General features: G+C 38.8%; 1 protein-coding gene across 2 annotated transcripts in view; it reads right to left on the bottom strand.

Annotated features, from left to right (window-relative positions):
* Positions 1-17,724, bottom strand: part of LOC103152557 (cyclin-dependent kinase 17) — a 27,433-nt gene extending 9,709 nt beyond the window's left edge. The window contains exons 1-4 of one of the 2 annotated variants that reach the window (XM_007573057.2): positions 17,037-17,724; positions 12,611-12,778; positions 6,516-6,649; positions 3,268-3,393 (exon numbers count right to left, since the gene is read on the bottom strand). In XM_007573057.2, the coding sequence (XP_007573119.1) occupies positions 3,268-3,393; positions 6,516-6,649; positions 12,611-12,778; positions 17,037-17,163 (555 nt within the window). In that variant the 5' untranslated portion in view covers positions 17,164-17,724. Of the gene's footprint in view, positions 1-3,267; positions 3,394-6,515; positions 6,650-9,165; positions 9,272-12,610; positions 12,779-17,036 lie in introns of those variants that run through there. The other variant, XM_016661191.1, reaches the window with a different exon arrangement.
* Positions 17,725-18,198: the final 474 nt, after the last annotated feature.

The raw sequence follows: 18,198 nt of genomic DNA, 5'->3' as shown, positions 1-18,198 counted from the left end.
ACATTGACTTCTTCCATACAGCATGCTAAAGATGGCTAATAAATAAACAAAAAAGCTAAAAAGCTTATTTTTGAGAAAAGGCTACTACTAATGTGGTGAGTGCACTGCTAATGCTAATGCACTGCCTTCTGATTTTTACAAAAGTAAAAATCAGATGGCAATCGTGGCACTTAGTTATCAGAAAACGCGCTCATCTCTTAGCAACAGATTAACAACAAATATTGTTATTGTTAAAAAAACATAAGATTTCTTCTGCTCTTTTGAGATTAAGATATATATATATATATATATATATATATATATATATGGAAAATAACAGGTATAATCTACATGAAACATGTACTCTAAAGGTACACATAAGTAATTTGTATCACTTGTTCTGATGAAACTTGTCATATTTAAAGCACATTTATGCAGTTAACAAAGATAATATTTGTTAACTGTATAGTATTTTATACTACTTACTACTTAAGAATTGTGCATTTGGTGAATTTGGCAGAAAAGTGGACATACTTTTTTTTGTCATTGGTGGTAAATATATTATGAAACAGACATTCATCACAAAAGTAAAAATCTGATTTATACTTCGTGGGAGTTTGTTACCAGAAAAAAAAATGTTAATCTCTAAACACTAAATTAATAAGTAATATTATTGTTTATAAAACATAAGCTCTTTTGAAATACTGCTTCGACACAAGAAATTTACACAGGGTAAATTTTGCAAAAGTAAAAATCGAATGTTTACTTTGTGGCCCTTGGTTACTAGAAAACGCGCTCATCTCTTAGCAACAGATTAACAACAAATATTGTTATTGTTCAAAAAACATTAAATTTCTTCTGCTCTTTTGAAATACTACTTATATTATACTACTTAACAAGAATTGTGCAGTTGGTGAATCTTTCAGAAAAGTGAATTTTTTTTTTTTTTTTTTGTCATTGGTGGTAAAAATATTATAAAACAGACATGTAACGCAAAAGAAAAAATCTGATTTAAACTTCGTGGCAGTTCGTTACCACAAAAAACACACACCTCTTAACACCAAATTAATAACAAGTAATATTAGTGTTCATAAAACATAAGCTCTTTGAAAGAAACTTACAGTTAATAAATTTTGCAAAAGTAAAAATCACATGTTTACTTCATGGCACTGGGTTACCAGAAAATGCGCTCATCTCTTAGCAACATATCAACAACAAATATTGTTATTGTTTAAAACATATAAGGTTTCTTCCCCTCTTTTGAAATACGTCTCATTTTATACTAGTTACTACTTAAGAATTTTGCATTTGGTGAATTTGGCAGAAAAGTGGAAATGCTTTTTTTGTCGTTGGTGGTGAATATGTTATAAAAACAAACATTCAGCACAAAAGTAAAAACCTGATACTTCGTTGCAGTTTGGCACCAGAAAAAAAAATGCTAATTTCTTAACACCAAATTAATAACAAGTAATATTATTGTTTATAAAACATAAGCTCTCTTGAAATACTGATAGATACAAGAGATTTACACTAAGTAAATTTTGCAAAAGTAAAAATCAAATGTTTACTTCTTGGCACTTGGTTACCAGAAAACGCGCTCATCTCTTAGCAACAGATTAGCAACAAAAATTGTTATTGTTCAAAAAACATAAGATTTCTTCTGCTCTTTTGAAAAACTACTTATCTTATACTACTTAACAAGAATTGTGCAGTTGGTGAATCTTTCAGAAAAGTGAAAATGTTTTTTTTTTTCCATTGGTGGTGAATATATTATAAAACAAACATTCAAAACAANAAAAAATGCTAATTTCTTAACACCAAATTAATAACAAGTAATATTATTGTTTATAAAACATAAGCTCTCTTGAAATACTGATAGATACAAGAGATTTACACTATGTAAATTTGCAAAAGTAAAAATCGGATGTTTACTTCGTGTCACTTGGTTACCAGAAAACGCGCTCATCTCTTAGCAACAGATTAACAACAAACATTGCTATTGTTAAAAAAAAAAGAAAAAACATAAGGTTTCTTCTGCTCTTTTGAAATACTTCTTATTTTATACTACTTACTACATAAGAATTGTGCATTTGGTGAATTTGGCAGAAAAGTGGAAATACTTTTTTTTGTCATTGGTGGTAAATAAATTATGAAACAGACATTCATCACAAAAGTAAAAATCTGATTTATACTTCGTGGCAGTTTGATGCCAGAAAAAAAACACAAAAAAAACGTTAATCTCTAAACACTAAATTAATAAGTAATATTATTGTTTATAAAACATAAGCTCTTTTGAAATACTGCTTAGACACAAGAAATTTACACAAGGTAAATTTTGCAAAAGTAAAAATCAAATGTTTACTTTGTGGTCCTTGGTTACCAGAAAACGCGCTCATCTCTTAGCAACAAATTAACAACAAATATTGTTATTGTTCAAAAAACATTACATTTCTTCTGCTCTTTTGAAATACTAATTATACTACTTAAGAGTTGTGCATTTGGTGAATCTTTCAAAAAAGTGAAAATGTTTTTTGTTTTTTTTTGACATTGGTGATGAATATAATATAAAACACCCATTTAACGCAAAAGTAAAAATCTGATTTGTACTTCGTGACATTTCGTTATCTAGTTCGTTGGCTAGTTTTGGCTTATGCACTCCACAGAGTGGAGTTGGTCAACATGCTAGTGATAACTCACATCCTACTGGCAGTGTCAACATGCTAGTCGCTCTACCTGCTAGTGATTGCCTCCATGCTAACATTAGCCTGATAGCTAAAATAAGCAATTTTGCTAATTTTTGAATTATTAGCTATGTTTATCATACTAAATAGAGTATGTCATTCTGGTGATGCCCCATATTCTACCTACACCATTTAAGGTAACCTTAGCATTTTGGCTAATTTTAGCTTGTACACTAATGTTAGAATACTGAGTGAGGTAAGTCACTGTTGGTCAACATGCTCGTGATAACCCACATCCTACTGGCAATCCCAACATGCAAGTCGCAATTGCATGCCAGTAATAGCCAGCATGCAGACCATAATAATGCTAACTGATTTATTGAGTCATTTATTACTTCTTAATAAGTGCTGTCACATTTTTCATTAGCAAATCTGCAACAAAGCAATATGATCTCCCCCAGCAGAGTTTCATAATCTGATCTGATGGAAGTCGGAGGCGAGCGACTGGGACTCTTTGCCTCTCGCTGGGCCAGTTGCCGTGGAAACCAGCCCAGAGGGAACCTCAGTAATGAGTGTGCGAGTGCAGGGAGAGGAGGCTGGAACTGACCAGCGAGGCGCGGCGGGAGCGGCGGCTCAGCGGCTGGTCGAAGGGCGGGCTGCTGAGCTGCAGCTTCTCCAGGTAGCCGTCTGGGATGCGGATGTCAGCAGGCAGCGACAGACGCTTGTTCAGGTCCTGAAAGCACACAGGGTCATCAGTTCACCTCATGAGAACAGCAATGTCCATTTTCACCAGCTGGATTCATTAATCTTTGATATACACAGTTAGGTACCAACAGGAGCTAATGGCTGACAGCCACTGTTGCTGCTCTGCAATCTGCTCCCATCACAGCATGAGGACAGACTAGCTTCTCCAACCTGGCTCATGCTACATTAATATATATAGTTAGATAAATATTCACACCCTTTTTATGTTATATTACATCACAATTACAAACTTCTGTGTGGCAAATTGGGATTTGACTTAATTGACCAACACAAAGTAGCAAAAAGTTTTATGAAGGAACAAAAAAGATGGATTTTTGTCATAATGTGCTACAGGTGTGGCAGACACATGGAGATCCTATTGAAGCGTTTAACTGCCAAAGATCAGAAATACATTCAGGAGTAGTATCTTATTAAATGAGAAAACTCTAATGTGTCAGAGCAATGAGGAACTCTCAGTTTAACTGGTTCTAACAAGGTTATTTATTGTTTTAATCTGTTTTGCATCTTGTTATAATGAGGTTTTCTTGTTAAAAAGAAAAATGTTCTCATTTCAACATGAAACCTTTTCATTATAAAGAGATGGAAAACTTGTGAGAATGAAAAAGTTTTTTTGTTAAAACATTTTCATTTCAAGAAGTTTTACATCTCGTTATAACGAAAAGGTTTTCTCCTTTTAACAAGTTGCTGCTCCCAATTTTATTTCCAAGCTCTGGCAGTTAAACTCTTCGGTAATATTCAGCACCCTTGAGTCAAAATGTCGCTTTTGCTGGAAAAGGGGGGGAAAAAATTAAAAAATGCATCGCCACAGCACGGTGCAGCCACTACCATGGATGGTGTCTGTCACAGGGAACCTCAATAAATCCACTGATGTTTGCTGCTGCAACATGATGAAGGTAGTAAGTTAAGGGGTGTTACTACTGCCAGGAGAAGATGGAACTCTGAGTCCACCCACACACTCATACAGCATCTGAAAAAGCTCTCCACTTCCAATGACAGATGAGGTCCATCAGGTAAAAATACAGGACCGCTCGTGTTGGCATGACTGCAGCAGAAGCTTAAAAAGACTTACTTTATAAACACACACACACACACACACACCTCGTCATCTGAAGGCAGCAGGGCCGTTCCTGTCTAGAAGTTTCAGTTTCTCCTCAGGATCAAAGCTAAACACCAGGAGGCGTGACAGCTAACAACTCAGAGAGAGAAAACTCTCTGAACGTCTCACCAGCAGAACCTGAGCTGTCTGAAACCGAGGCAACACTTTCATCTGGCTGAAGAATAATGATGCTCAGTATAGACCGGACTTCAAATATTCTATTTATTACAGAAGTTTCCACCAACTTACTCACAGTTAAATAATAGGAAGATGTTGAACTGGCTTTATTTCTGTCATTACTGACTATTTTTGGACTGTGAATGTCTCCATGACAACCATTAAACCCCATCTACCAGTTGTTTAGTAGGTGTACCAAGAAAAACAGCCTTTTCTGTTCCATCATCATAAATATAATCAACAGACTAGGACTGGGCATTTTCTAAAAACAAACAGTCTACTTCATGTTTGGGACAGACTATGTAAGGGTCAGGACTGCTGGTGGAAAGTTAAATTATACTCTAATGTGGTTAGTTTTAAGTTAATTCATGATTTAACAAGGGATTGATTACTTTTCCTCATTGGGCCACATTGGTTTGGAAAGATGCTGATGGTCTGAAGTAGACGGGCACAGATAAGAGTATTGGGGCCGATATCACATTAACATTTCGTTTTTGGTTCTTCAATATTTGAAGAAAAAAAACAAAACATCCGCACTGCTGACTTCACCATTGCTTCTCTACTTCAATTAAGCTACCCATAATGCTGCTCTGCATCACCATCAAATGACCAACCTCAAAAAAAAAGTTGTGAATTGTTGTTAATATCGGCCCAGTTCTATTTATCGGACCAATATCAAAATGATAAAAAAAGATTAATATTTTGTGCTGATATATTTTGCATTCTTACTCTGAATCATGAAAGTTCAGAATAAAAAAGAAAAGAAAAAAAAAAAACCAAGAGCAGGAAACAGGAAATAAACTGCTCTGTATCAACATCACATTTCTCATGTAGTCATTTTATGAGGCACAGATGAAGAAGTAATAAGTTAGCTCTTTGCAAATTAGCACAATTGTTTTGGTTTAATTTCTATATTTTTGAGTGTTTATAAGGACAAACTTTGTGTGTTCTGAACAGAATTACTAAAACACTGTTTTTTTGCTACTTCCACATAACAGACCCAATATGTTGCTGATTGTGTGTGTGTGCGTGTGTGTTGGGTCAAGTGATCATTACCACATCCTTGAGTTCCTCTTCTGTTCTGCACCCAGCATTCAAAACAAGTGAAAAATAGGTCAGTGTGTAGTTGTGAGTGAGAACCCACATTAGCATCAGAGGTGCCGGGTTTTGATTTGTTGTGTTCTCTTCTCGGCCAGCAGGGGGCAGTACACCTCCAGGCTGAGTGGCTGCTGGAACACACACATTTCTGGTTTACCACCTCAGCTGGTTGCTTTAATCACTAGAGGGGAACAACACACCAGCAGGCAGAGCAACGTAATGATGCTGAGGGTCAGCGTGTGCGTTCATAAACCCAGAGAGGGTTTATCCGAGATGGGAGCTCTTCTTGTTCTTACAGCTGAGCTGGAAAAAAGGACTGAATCCATTTGTCATATCTGACACCTCTGGGTGGTTCTCTGGATTTTCTTCTTGATAAAAAAAAAATCAAAACGTTACTGATTAAATCTAACACGGCTGAACCTGACCACAGAAGAAAAATGGACCGCGCTTGTTTCCAGTATCGGAGCCGATGACAGCCATGTGTTTAAACGCCCACTTGGTAGAAAATCTATTTTCCAGTCTGCTCTCAAGCTGTGACAGCTGACATGAAGAAAAATCATACAGTCTCTCTACCAGATTCTCCAGGGAGCATCCCAGATATCAGTATCCTCACATCCAAAGCCGAGGAGTCAGTTACCGGCCCTGCCCCCCTCTTAGCCCACTGCAGTGTGTGTGTGTGCGCGTGTGTCTGCGTGCGTGTGTGTGTGACAGGGTCTCACCTCCATGGAGATCCGGCGGTGAATTCTGTTCCTCAGACAGACGCCCGTCGGGGACTGGACCTCGTCTGAAGATGTTCCTGAAGCCTGGTCGCTTTCCCCATCAGAACCCATCTTCAGGTTCTCATGGACAATGTCTGGATGGAGAAAAGTAAACCAACCGCACGGTTATTTCAAATAAAATTTACTGAGAGCCTCTTACTATAAATCAGATCTGCTCCAGGTTGGGTGTTTTCACACATTGATAGTTTGGTAGACTCTGTTCAACTGAGGACTAAAATCCTGACCGTTGTTACATTTCCAGCTGCTGCAGTTCACTTTTACTGTGTCAAACGAATCAAACCCTTTGAAAAACATGTTTACCCTGTAACCTGTGGGGGCGCTGCACCAGGAACCACTGAAGAAAACGACATAACGACATGGACGCAACTTCCTTCTTCACAAAATGTAAACAAAAATGCTAGCGCTAGACTCCCACGTTTGTTTTGGTTGCATTTACCCAGAGTGCACTGTGCTGCAGTCTACTTCCTGCTTTTGGAGTGGTCTTCGGTCAGCTTGGCATTCACATACGCATTTAAACAGCACCAGAGTTTACTTCAACTGAACTGAGATCGAGGTTTGTAGGCAGATCAGTTTGGATTTTTGGTCCACATCAGAGTTTGTGCATTGAGTCGTCCCCAAATGAACTGGACTTTCTAGGCAAACAGACTGGAGTTGGGTTAAAGTGGACTAAACAGAGTGAATGCATCCTAAAACTCTGTGGTACTCCTGTACATCTACTGGTGGCTTTCATAAACTCAGGTTCTCCTCCAGCCTTGATTGACACAAAGTCAGTCGTTTTAAACCTTTCAATTGTTGCTCAGACTGTAGCTGAGCAGGTTTAGAGAATTAACTTCTCTATTGCTGCTAATCCTGGCCCTTGAAGGTCCAAACACCACAGTATTATGTGCTGTGTGAGAGAAAGGGCCTCCGAGTCATTTCCTTTTTGCACTTAAAGTAGGCAGTCATGCATATGACCCCAGCTATTAGTCTGATTCAGGACAGAGGTGAGTCTGCATACAGGTGGGAGGTGGATCAGCTGGCCCAGTGGTCTGATCAGAACTGCCTAGAGCTCAGCCCAATAAAGAGAAGATGGTTGACTTCTAGAAACACTCTGGAAGTCCTGGATCACTTCTGATTTCTAGAACTCTCCATTCAGGAGATATACAGGTCTAGGGTCAGGAAAAAAGTGTAGATAACCTCTCTGCGGACCCCGCACACCCTGGACACAAACCGCTTAAGCTCTCACTTTCAGCAACAGAGCACCATTTGCCTCAAGTTTTGCTGCAGTTTTTTCAAGGCTTTGCATTTAAGTTAAAGAGATTTCATAGCAGGCGTTTTCCCACCTCAAACATTCACTCAATGCCTTGCTGTTCGACACAGTAATGGTTATCAAACGAACATGGAGCTGAAAGTCCTCCTTCCAGGGCTACAACGAGAAACCACAGCCTGCTCCATTTCCTCCCAGGCAATAAAACTCCCACCACTACTGAAACCCAGCTGGAGAAAATGTGTGTATGTACAAGCCCCATGCCCACCCTCTCCTCCATTCACACACACATATATATATACACAGTTAATGAGTGGCTATGGCTGAGCAGCTCTGTCATCAATGTGTCAGCGACTCCAACCATGAAGTCTGTCATCAAATGTGATGCTCAGAGAAGATTGAATTTTTTTTATTTTTAAAGGTTTTGTTGGCTCTAGTGCCTTTATTTGAAAGTAGTTTGACAGGAAGGAGGGTAATGAGAGAGGGAGAGACATGTGGCAAATGTCACCAGGCTGGGAATTGAACCTGTGACCACCAGCATGAGGACCAGGGCCTCTATACATGGGTTGTGCTTTGCCCCTGTGCCACCACAGCATCCCAAAGGGAGATTCAATTTTGAACATAACATCTATATTATTATAGATAAAATATTAAAAGTTACGCCACCTCCCGCTATGATCAAAACATTTCTACCTTTTCCACCCCAATTTGCTGTTTCCTAAAAGAAAGCAGACTATGTACCACGACTGTTCGATGCAGTATATAATTACCAGTTTAGTTTGCTGAAATGACCTCCGTTAAAAAAAAAAAAAAAGCAGAAAGAGGAATAGGTCTGAATCAGACAATATTTCCATCCAGGGGTTTTGTTGAGTGCGCAGAGAAAGGTGTGGGAGGAGAGGAGCAGGAAAGGAGTCAAATATGAGAATTTTGACTCTCACTTCCTGCTAGGCTTGATTGCAAGCCTAGCAGGAAATTTATTCTCTTTTCTTTTGCCCATTTGATAAGTCATATTTGATCAGATTTGTGCAAAAACCACAGAAACACATGTGAATGTTTAGATTCGTCTATAAAATCAGTGAATCCATCAAGATACCACCAGTCATGATGATGAAACTCTGGATTTCTGTACATCCCTGAAGGGCGTCAAGAAAGATAGTCGTCAATAAAACACAATTGCGTGGTTTTTTTAACATGTAATGTTTTTTCTTGAATGTTTTGTTCAAAAAATGAATAAATATACCAATTAAAAACAATAAGGTTGGTATTTATCAGCTTTTTTTCTCATGCGTATCACTATGTTTTGCTTCAATAAACCTAAACATGAGCAGGAGAAAAGCAACTAACCTGAAAGAAAACACACAGGATTCCTGTCCTCCACATTCTGAGGCATGCTTGAGTTATTGCCACCCAGTAACAGCATTTAAACATTTTGGATTTAATTTCATCATCCATGTGGGCAGATTTTTATTTTTTTTTATCATAGGGAACACATGTTTCATTTTGAAAAATAGCTGGAATACTGCAGGTGGGGCTTTACTAATGCTTCTTTTGTTTTCAGTTTTGGATTAGGCTTCATCGATAAAAAGCCAATTTCATCCTCTTCTTATTATTCCTCAATTATCATCAGGACAGTGTGTTTGGCATCGGAAAATCCCATCATTCTCAATTTTTTTTATTGTTGAATCATTCCATTTATTTTCCCTTAATAAAATCATGTAGTTGTAGAACTTTAACTTTACCCTCAGAATTCTGATTTTTTTTTTTTAAATTTGAAAATAGCTTTGTTTATTTACTCAGAAAATCTCAGTCTGACATTAAAACATGTTTAATGATCTGAAACATGTGAATGTGACAAAAAAAACAAACAGAAAAGCTTATTTTATAGATTATTTAGATAAGCCTTAGTAGTTTTCTTTCCTTCTAACTCAATAACAGAGTTGCCTTTATAATTCAAGCTTTATGTTTAAAATTAATCCGTTTTACTCAATAAGCTCTGCTCACCTATTGTTTCAAAACTCAACTCATAACTGTGTCAGATTTTCAGTATTTTTGCAACAATTTAATCCAACATTGAAAATCAAATTAACAGACTGATTGCTGTTATTTTAGAAAAATGACTGATCAAAAATGGAAAATCAAACTTAACATCTTTACTTTTTTTTATTTTTTTTTTTCTTCCAATCGTCTCTTCCAATCTTCTTCCCTCTTTGGTTTCGTCTCCTCTTCCTCCTGAGGTTTTCAGCAGGCAGCAGCTTATCTCAGCGCTGCTCTTTAACTCGTGTACATCTTCTCCAGATTCTTTTGCCTGATTTGATCTGTCCTACTTTCCTCGCCGCTCAACCTTCATCTATTTTCGCATACCTCTCTGCCATCTCTTCCCTCCCAGAATTCCTCCTGTGTGAACACCCCAGACTTTCTGTTTTCATTCCATCAGCCGACTGTTAAAACATCCACACACCGCTTCTCCGTTAACTTCGTTTGTGGTTTTTATAACCAATTTCTCTCTCAACAAACTTTCGCTGAATTCACTTTGCAGCCGTTTTTACTCCGCGTTTCATCCTGAATATTTAAACACAACCTTTTTTCTTTTTTTTTCCCTTTCTCATTCTGAAGCTCTGAAGCTGCCCCTCTCTCTGTTCCTCCTCATTAGCATGTCTGATAATGAACACAGAGTGCAACAGCTAGATGTGGAACATCCACGTCCTACTTAGCTGTCCCCTTTTTACATCCAAGTCCCTCTAACTGGGACAGGGTCCAGTGTGGGGCTCAATGGGTCCTTGTAGCATTTCCGGGCCCAGAGAAGTGGACCATCTGTTGGACAGAACGGTTCTGACAATGCAGCCGCAGCATTCAGGAAGGAAACATGCTGAGGTACAGATGATTGATTTGTAGCATCATAGGAACAAGAGGAGGATGATAACTGATGTCTCATGTATAGCTAGTTGGGAACATTGGCTTTTCTTTAACAAGCAGAGATTTAAACAAAAAACTATTGGCTGCTCTCTTTAAGAGGACAGAATCACTACAGAATCTGCGTGTTACTGCTGCAGCACAGCTACAGGACAGGAGGTTAGAAAAGGTACAGTTTTCGTATTTTCGAAGTTTGAGGGTTATAAATTACAAATAATGCTCAATAATAAACGATCAAATGAGTGGGTAGAAGAATAAACTTAGGAAGTTAGAAAAGTAATAATTTAATTTAATTCAAGGTGTTTACATAGCACAAAAAATGTCGTCTCAAGGCACTTTAAATGAGCAAAGTCAATTCACTGCAAAGATTCATTGATTCATTACTTCAGGACCAACCCACATAATTCTATTTCATTCATGTTTCTGGATTTATTTTTCTACCCTTCTTCTACCCTAGCTGTGTTTCTGTTGACCATATAATTGCACAATTTGACATTTCAAAAATAAATTTGCTTAATTAGTAGTTTTTTGATAAAAACTGTTGACACTAGAATGAAGTATTTTTAGACTGTATCGAAATTTGTTTATTTTGCAAAAGCAGAGAAATGAGAGTGTGTTTGCACAGCTGAGGACCTTTAAATAATAACTTCTTTACTGAGGCAACCTAAACTAGTTTGAGAACATCAATGTTATTTCATTTCTGATAGCAACATGAATTTCTTTCACACATTGATTCTCTAGATTGACTCGAAACAAACTTGAGCTGCATAAAAGCTTTAAACAAAAGCCGCAAAGTAACCAAATTAACCTGTGAAGCTAAATCAACCACAGATACGTTACAATATTTCACAGGTTAGAACTGAAACAATGTAGCTGCTGCTCAGCAGTGTCAGGGATGGATCCTCTGAATTACCTCATGGTGATTCCTGAAAGTGTTGAGGCAATACTGTCGTTTGGGGCCACAATAAACGGGCATTACTGTTTACAGAGCTGCTAAAGGCAAAGCTGCTTTTCTAACAGCGCTCTGCGTTACAATCATTTTATCTCAGGTCTTTAAATAAAGCTGTTTGCTTTGTGCTCTGAGTGACATCATACTTTGTTTATTTTATGTTATATTTAGAATTCCTAATTGCTCTTTCTGAACCATTTGATAGAAGGTTTATTTTTACATATCATATTGTCTTTGTCAGTTTCTCATTTGTTTTATATTGGCTGTTCTACTTCTAACTGAACAAATTAAAGTTATGCTGTTTTTACATGTTTGACCAAGCTCGTGAAGCTGTTGGTGTGTTTAAGTGTGCTGTGCTGGTGAAAAGTTATCAAACAAATTTGTATTTCAGTACATTTATGTCCGTGTTAAAAAAAAGTAAAACATTTTATGTCAATTCAGCTGTTTTTCCCTGTATCAGCCAATACTAAACCTCACATATCAGTATCGGTATTGAAAGGGAAAAAAGTGGGTCGGTGCATCCCCATTCCTAGTCTGATTATTTATCATACCATATAAGCATGTAAATAATAATATAAATGATAATTGGTTCTTATGTCCTGTGAATCATCTTAACGGCTGTGGCTTTGACATATTCTATTGCGTGGCTCAGCTGAGATGAATCAGCTCACGCAGGAAGCTGTGTCACGTTTGTCTGAGTCCCACATCTAGCAGCCCAGGCAGGAGGGTGGGGGAGACCAGGGGGGTCACGGGGAAGCTGGCTCATGGGAATGACGGCGAGTCATTCTGTCGACTGTGTATCTGCATATGTGAGGAAGGAGGGTGGAAATCTCAGCATCATGACACGCTTCCTGTCTGCTGCCGGATGCCATCTGCTTGTTTCCTTCCGTTCCTTTGTGTGTGTGTGTGTGTTGTGTTGGCGAGGCTCACCCAGACGGCTGCCGTTGTTGCGGGGCATGGCCATGAAGGATCCTAGGCTCCCACCGATGACGCTGTGCGGCCGGCGGAGCGGCGGCTTCTTGAAGGAGCTGGTGTACTGGTGCAGGAAGGAGTGCATGCTGTGGGAGGTGGGGGGGCGGCCATTCCTCATGAAGGGCTCTGCAGCAGAAAAACGAGGCGGCTGAGTAAAAATCGATGCAAGAAACGGGGGAAACAGACCTTCAGGTGGAAAAATGAAGCCACAGTCAAACTCTAGTCATTTCATAAATCACATATGGCATGGATTCATTCAAAACAACAAAATATTATATTAAATTTAAGCCAACATGTTTAAAACAGAACCAATAACCCGCCTAAACTATAAAAAGCCACATAAGTATGTGTCAAAGGAAAAGCTGCAAATGTTTTATTTTCAAAGTTTAATAAAGCAAGCAGGCAGCAATAATTTGTTTATTACAGAGATACATTAACCGATAAACTGAACATTTGATCATAAAAATAAACTTGACTTTATAGATTAGATGTTTGTCCCAGTGCTGTACAATGACAGGCTAACCACTACAGCATTTCCAGCCAAAACCAAGTTAAGCCAAACAGTGGCTTCAATATTACATCACCTGGATAATGTTGCCAACCTTTGATATAGATAACTGGTAACAGAAGTGCACAGCAAATTCTGCAGAATTAAATCAACACTATGCCGAGTCTTTTTGGTCCTTATCAAAATTGGTGTTCATTTAACTCCTTCAGAGTTATTTCCACAAGAAATAGTTTAATTTTAACACTTGAAATAGTTATAACTACTCAAACTATTGTTGAAATAACTTTGTAAGAGTTCAATTAATGCTGATTCTGAAAAGGACCAAACAGACTCGGCATAGTGTTGCTTTAACTCTGCAGAATTTGTTGTGTGGCAGGCAGTGAGCCTTACAGTTCTGGCAATTAAAAAGAAAATATTAAGGAACACATGCGAAACATGCCAAACAGACCAAGGGTTTCAGAAACACACCATGCTACAAAGTAGGTTAGCTGCTTTTGTGTTTCAGATTTGAGCTTAGCCAATACCAAGTCAAGCTGACAATGTTACCAGCCGTTTCTCATCAAATACACCGCATTGGAAACCCTTAATGTAAAAAAAATACGTTAACAAAAGTAAGCAAGTATCTAGCCAAGTCAATTGGCATTTGAAGAGACATCTAAAACAGTGACTGACATGCCAAATATGTTTAGCAGACTGTCAATAAAAACACAGATAAGCTAATTTAGAAAAAGGGGTGAGCTGCTTTGGTGTTTACTCATTTAGCAATGCTAATGCTAAGCTACACCAGTAGTTATGGATCATGTTTACTTTCTTTACTCTGAAACCAAGGTAGCCACTGTAACCCCCAAAATAAATCTCAACAAGGACTAAATGTGGCTTAGTCTTTGATGTTATCTTTATTAGCAGCTGTAGCTAGTAGCTGTCCTAATTGTTCTGCTACTTAAAAGAAAAGAAACCAATGAAGGGAACACTGGGAGAAAATATTCTAAGCTTGTTCATGAAAGGTAACTTGACTTTTTGTTTTCTACAAAAGCAGGACAGCAAAAAATGTTTGTAGACTTGTTGTGAATCTTTGATGTTATTAACTATGTTCAGTAGCAGCTAGCTCAGGAGTGGGCAATCCTGGTCCTCGAGGGCCGGTGTCCTGCAACTCTTAGATGTCTCCCTGGTCCAACACACTTGAATCCAACAGCTGAATCACCTCCTAAATGCAGTCAGGTTCTCCAGAGTCCTGCTAACGACCTCATTATTTGACTCATGTGTGTTGAAGTAGAGACACATCTAAAAGTTGCAGGAGACCAGCCCTCCAGGCCTGGAGTTGCCCACCCCTGAGCTAGCTTGACGAAAAATAATCAACGAAACATAAAATATCCTAAACATGGTTTATGTTTTTTTTTAAACAAGAAATATATTTAACAACCTGTTCATAAACAAAAATATTAACATCATGCTACTGTTGAAAAGCAAGCTGGCTCCTTATGCCAGACTTTAGCTAGGCTAATGCTGAGTTAACCCTGTAGCATCTTTACCAACCAACAATTAGTACATTTTGTTTTTCCACCCAACACCTATGATGGATTGAAAGAAAATGAAATGTATACAAAGGTTACAGACCAGGTGAGGAAATCCCTTCAACTAGATCTTAACATTAAAATATTTTCCTCCCTTGAGAATGGTGGGCAACAGACAACAATGGGCTATCAGCCCTAGTTTATTCATTTGGAACTTCAGCTACAAACTTTGGTAAGCAAATGACCCAACCAGGTTTTCTCTCAAAATTGGATGAACCGGCAGTTTCAACACTAAAATTCATACATTTTGTTTCATTTTGACTTATAAAAGTAAGTCTCAAGTCTGCAGATTATCTATCTGCTCCCACAAACCATCTGCTCCACATCTGCTCTTTAAAACTTTATGTTCAAAGTCTGTCATGTTCCTACAAGCTAACCTTACATTTAACACTATGCTGCCTTCAGGGGCAAAAACACAGGGGAATTACAAGATGAATGCACCTCATTTTTAGAGGTGGTACAAATCTTGAAAGTGAGATTTTTTTTTTTATGGAATTTCTGGATTTCAGTGGAGTGACTGTTCAGGTTCACTCCACTCTTTAAGTATGAATTTATGTGTTTCTGCCCTTTTAGATGGTTTGAATTCACTGGTGCCCTGTTGGTCAAACATTTTGCTTCTGCTCAGCACTTAAATGGAATAGTTTAGCCTCGTACTGCTTTATGCAGCTCAAAGACGTGAAGATTGTATGGTTTGACCCCAACACCTGCTACAGTGTCTCTAATTCATGTGGCTTCACTAGCTGCAGCTCATTCTTAAACTCTGTTATTAGTGAGTCATTCTGAGCAGAAAGCGACAGGGAAAAGGCTGAAAAGGCAAATGTGCTGAAAAAGATGGATGCGCATCCATTTATTCTGAAAACTGTCGATAAGTGGCAATAGACTGTTTTCATGTGTCAGTCAATCCAACGGCTTCCTGGCTGTGTTTAGCTGTGGTACCAAGCAGGACGTTATATAACTGTAAAGACTGAATAAAAGCGGGTCTTTCTGAACAGTGGGTGTCTGTTCCCTACAGATTTGCTGCTTTTTGTGCGAGTAGGCAGGCAATACCAATGTCTTCAGTCTGTTATTCCGTCACCTTGGTGAGGTAAGGAGCAGAGCACAAAGATGTGAATCATGTTTTATGGTATAGGACGAGATCAGGGTTTGGCTACGATCGAGTTCATTTGAATCAGGAAGAAAGTAATAAAAGTCAACATAACGTCGTCAGAAATCTGCGATACAAGACTCCCTCTGTGTGTGTGTGTGTGTGTGTGTGTGTGTGTGTGTGTGTGTTGGTGAAGTAGCTCCATTCTGTTACATAACTTGATGCAGAGCGACTCGGTGCAAGCCGCTGCAGCTGCAACTGTCTCGCTCACAGAGCCATCTTTCTTAATTCATGGACATCAGCGCTTCATAATCTCAGCACCCCTGAGAGCTGTCAAGACCCAGAAAGCTCAGCAGAGAGCTGTTAAATGTCTGCTGCTGACAGACATGTGGAGGGAGAAGCTTCACTGCCGCTCCTCAGGCAACAGTTCACTGCTCGTTTCTCCTTAAACCATGAATTTGTTTTTATTATTCCAATAATTCTAAAGGGCTAAAGGAAATAATACCAACATGTGTTTTTATGTTGAGGGCAGTAATGCGATTGGACACTTGAAAGTTTGTTAAGAGATTTTTTGGCATGTTATCAATTTTCAGAAAGAAAATGTGCTGCCCTTTCTTTGGTAGAGGCAGTCATTTGGAATCCAAAAGGATGGTAAGGAATTGCAAAATGTGTTACTGTGACAGAACTGTTAGATGTAAGTATAGCTAAACCTGTCACAATAAGTAATAAATCAATTGAATGATGATTTCCATTTGGACAACAGCTGATAAAGAGATGCTCTCCTTTGATGTTGTTGGAAAGCTGCCATTTTGAGAAAACCTGAAAACCTTAGTAGCTAGTTTGAACTACCCGACACTTTTGCCTGTTTTTTCTGTCTAAGCTGAATGGCGTATCTTTCTGAAACGCAATTATGGTTACAGAGACTTCACAATCCATTCTAACTATTGTTGTTTTGTTGGTTTATTTTGGATATTTAAAATGTTTTCCGGTCCTAGTGTTAAATGTTGTACAGAAATATTCGTTTTGTGATCTTTAAGTGGGTGTACTCAAACCGTTATGCCATTATATTATATTAGTTTAAAATGGTCTCCAAATGACAATATTGTCGTCTATTGCAATAATTTCATGCACAATTTATCTGACAGGATGGCAACTCAGCAAAATCTGCATCCTACTTTAGGGACCAGAGTAAACGAGGTTTTACAGTCATCAGGTTGTTACCGTTGTCCTTTGTCCCACCGTCCTCAATGGTCATCTGCTCGGCCAGTTCGGACAGAGATTCGTCGATGGTCAGACTGGGCCGGAGAGTTAACGACAGGCGCTTCTTTATCCTCTTCATCTTCTCCATAGCAGGGCAGTTCACAGCCTGTCGGACACACACATACACACACACACACAGTCAGTTTTAAGTGAAGAAGTCCAGTATTTTAGGGTAGTTTTGCTGAATGTTGCAATATGCCAGACGGGGGATTACACAAGGCACCGGCACAGTCCAAAATATCCCCACTCATGAATAACGGAACGCTGCTTTTAATCCAATATTCATTCACTTTGCAAATGCCTGAACAGAGCATGAATAAAGCATGAAGACAGCATAAATAAAGGATGTGCATCACAGCCTGCAACATAGCCGTTTTTCACCTACACACACGTTCACATGGGTACGGAGGGAGAAATTAAGATCTGATGAGGAGGGGCTGGCAGACCCAGCACCAAGGGTGTGTGTGTGTGTGTGTGTTGTGTGTTGTGTGCAGTCGTCCAGGTCACAGGAAACACCTTGCTCAATCTGCTCCGACCCAGTCCCTGCTCATTGTGTCACCCTCTGTTATTGCAATAGTGTGTCTTTGCACAATTATTCTGTATGTGTCCGTGTGTGTGTGTGTGTGTGTGTGTGTGTGTGTGTGTGTGTGTGTGTGTGTGAAAAGGGCATGCAAGCACGGCTCGAGGAAACGGGGTGAGGAAGCAGCAGCAGAAACGTCCAGCCCGTCCCGTCTAAGCTGCGATGAGAAGCTAGCCGCCCCTCCGCCGGTACCGTCCGCCTCCATCGGGCTCTGTCAAAGTTGTTAGCTCGTCTTGTACAAAAGGGACACCATCTGTGAGTCAACACACACACATGCACGCGCACACACACACACACCTCTGCAACAATTTGTCAGTGATGACAGAACATGGCGAGAAGCTCTTAATGAATCAGCATCACAAGCTCGCACCAACACATAAGCCATCTTAGTTTTATATTGTCTTGAAGGCATGCCATAGAATAATAATAATAATAATAATAATAATAATAATCTTCGGTGGTTGAAGACATATTTTAGGATGCATCAAGCCTCCACCAGCTTCAGAACATCAATAAAAAACGACCCATTTGCTTTATTTATCA

The sequence above is a fragment of the Poecilia formosa genome, unplaced genomic scaffold (genome assembly GCF_000485575.1).
Source record: "Poecilia formosa unplaced genomic scaffold, Poecilia_formosa-5.1.2 Scaffold318, whole genome shotgun sequence".
In the NCBI taxonomy this organism is placed as follows: domain Eukaryota; kingdom Metazoa; phylum Chordata; class Actinopteri; order Cyprinodontiformes; family Poeciliidae; genus Poecilia; species Poecilia formosa.
Note: the sequence above shows the minus strand (reverse complement) of the source record. Positions and strands in the feature narration are given on the sequence as shown.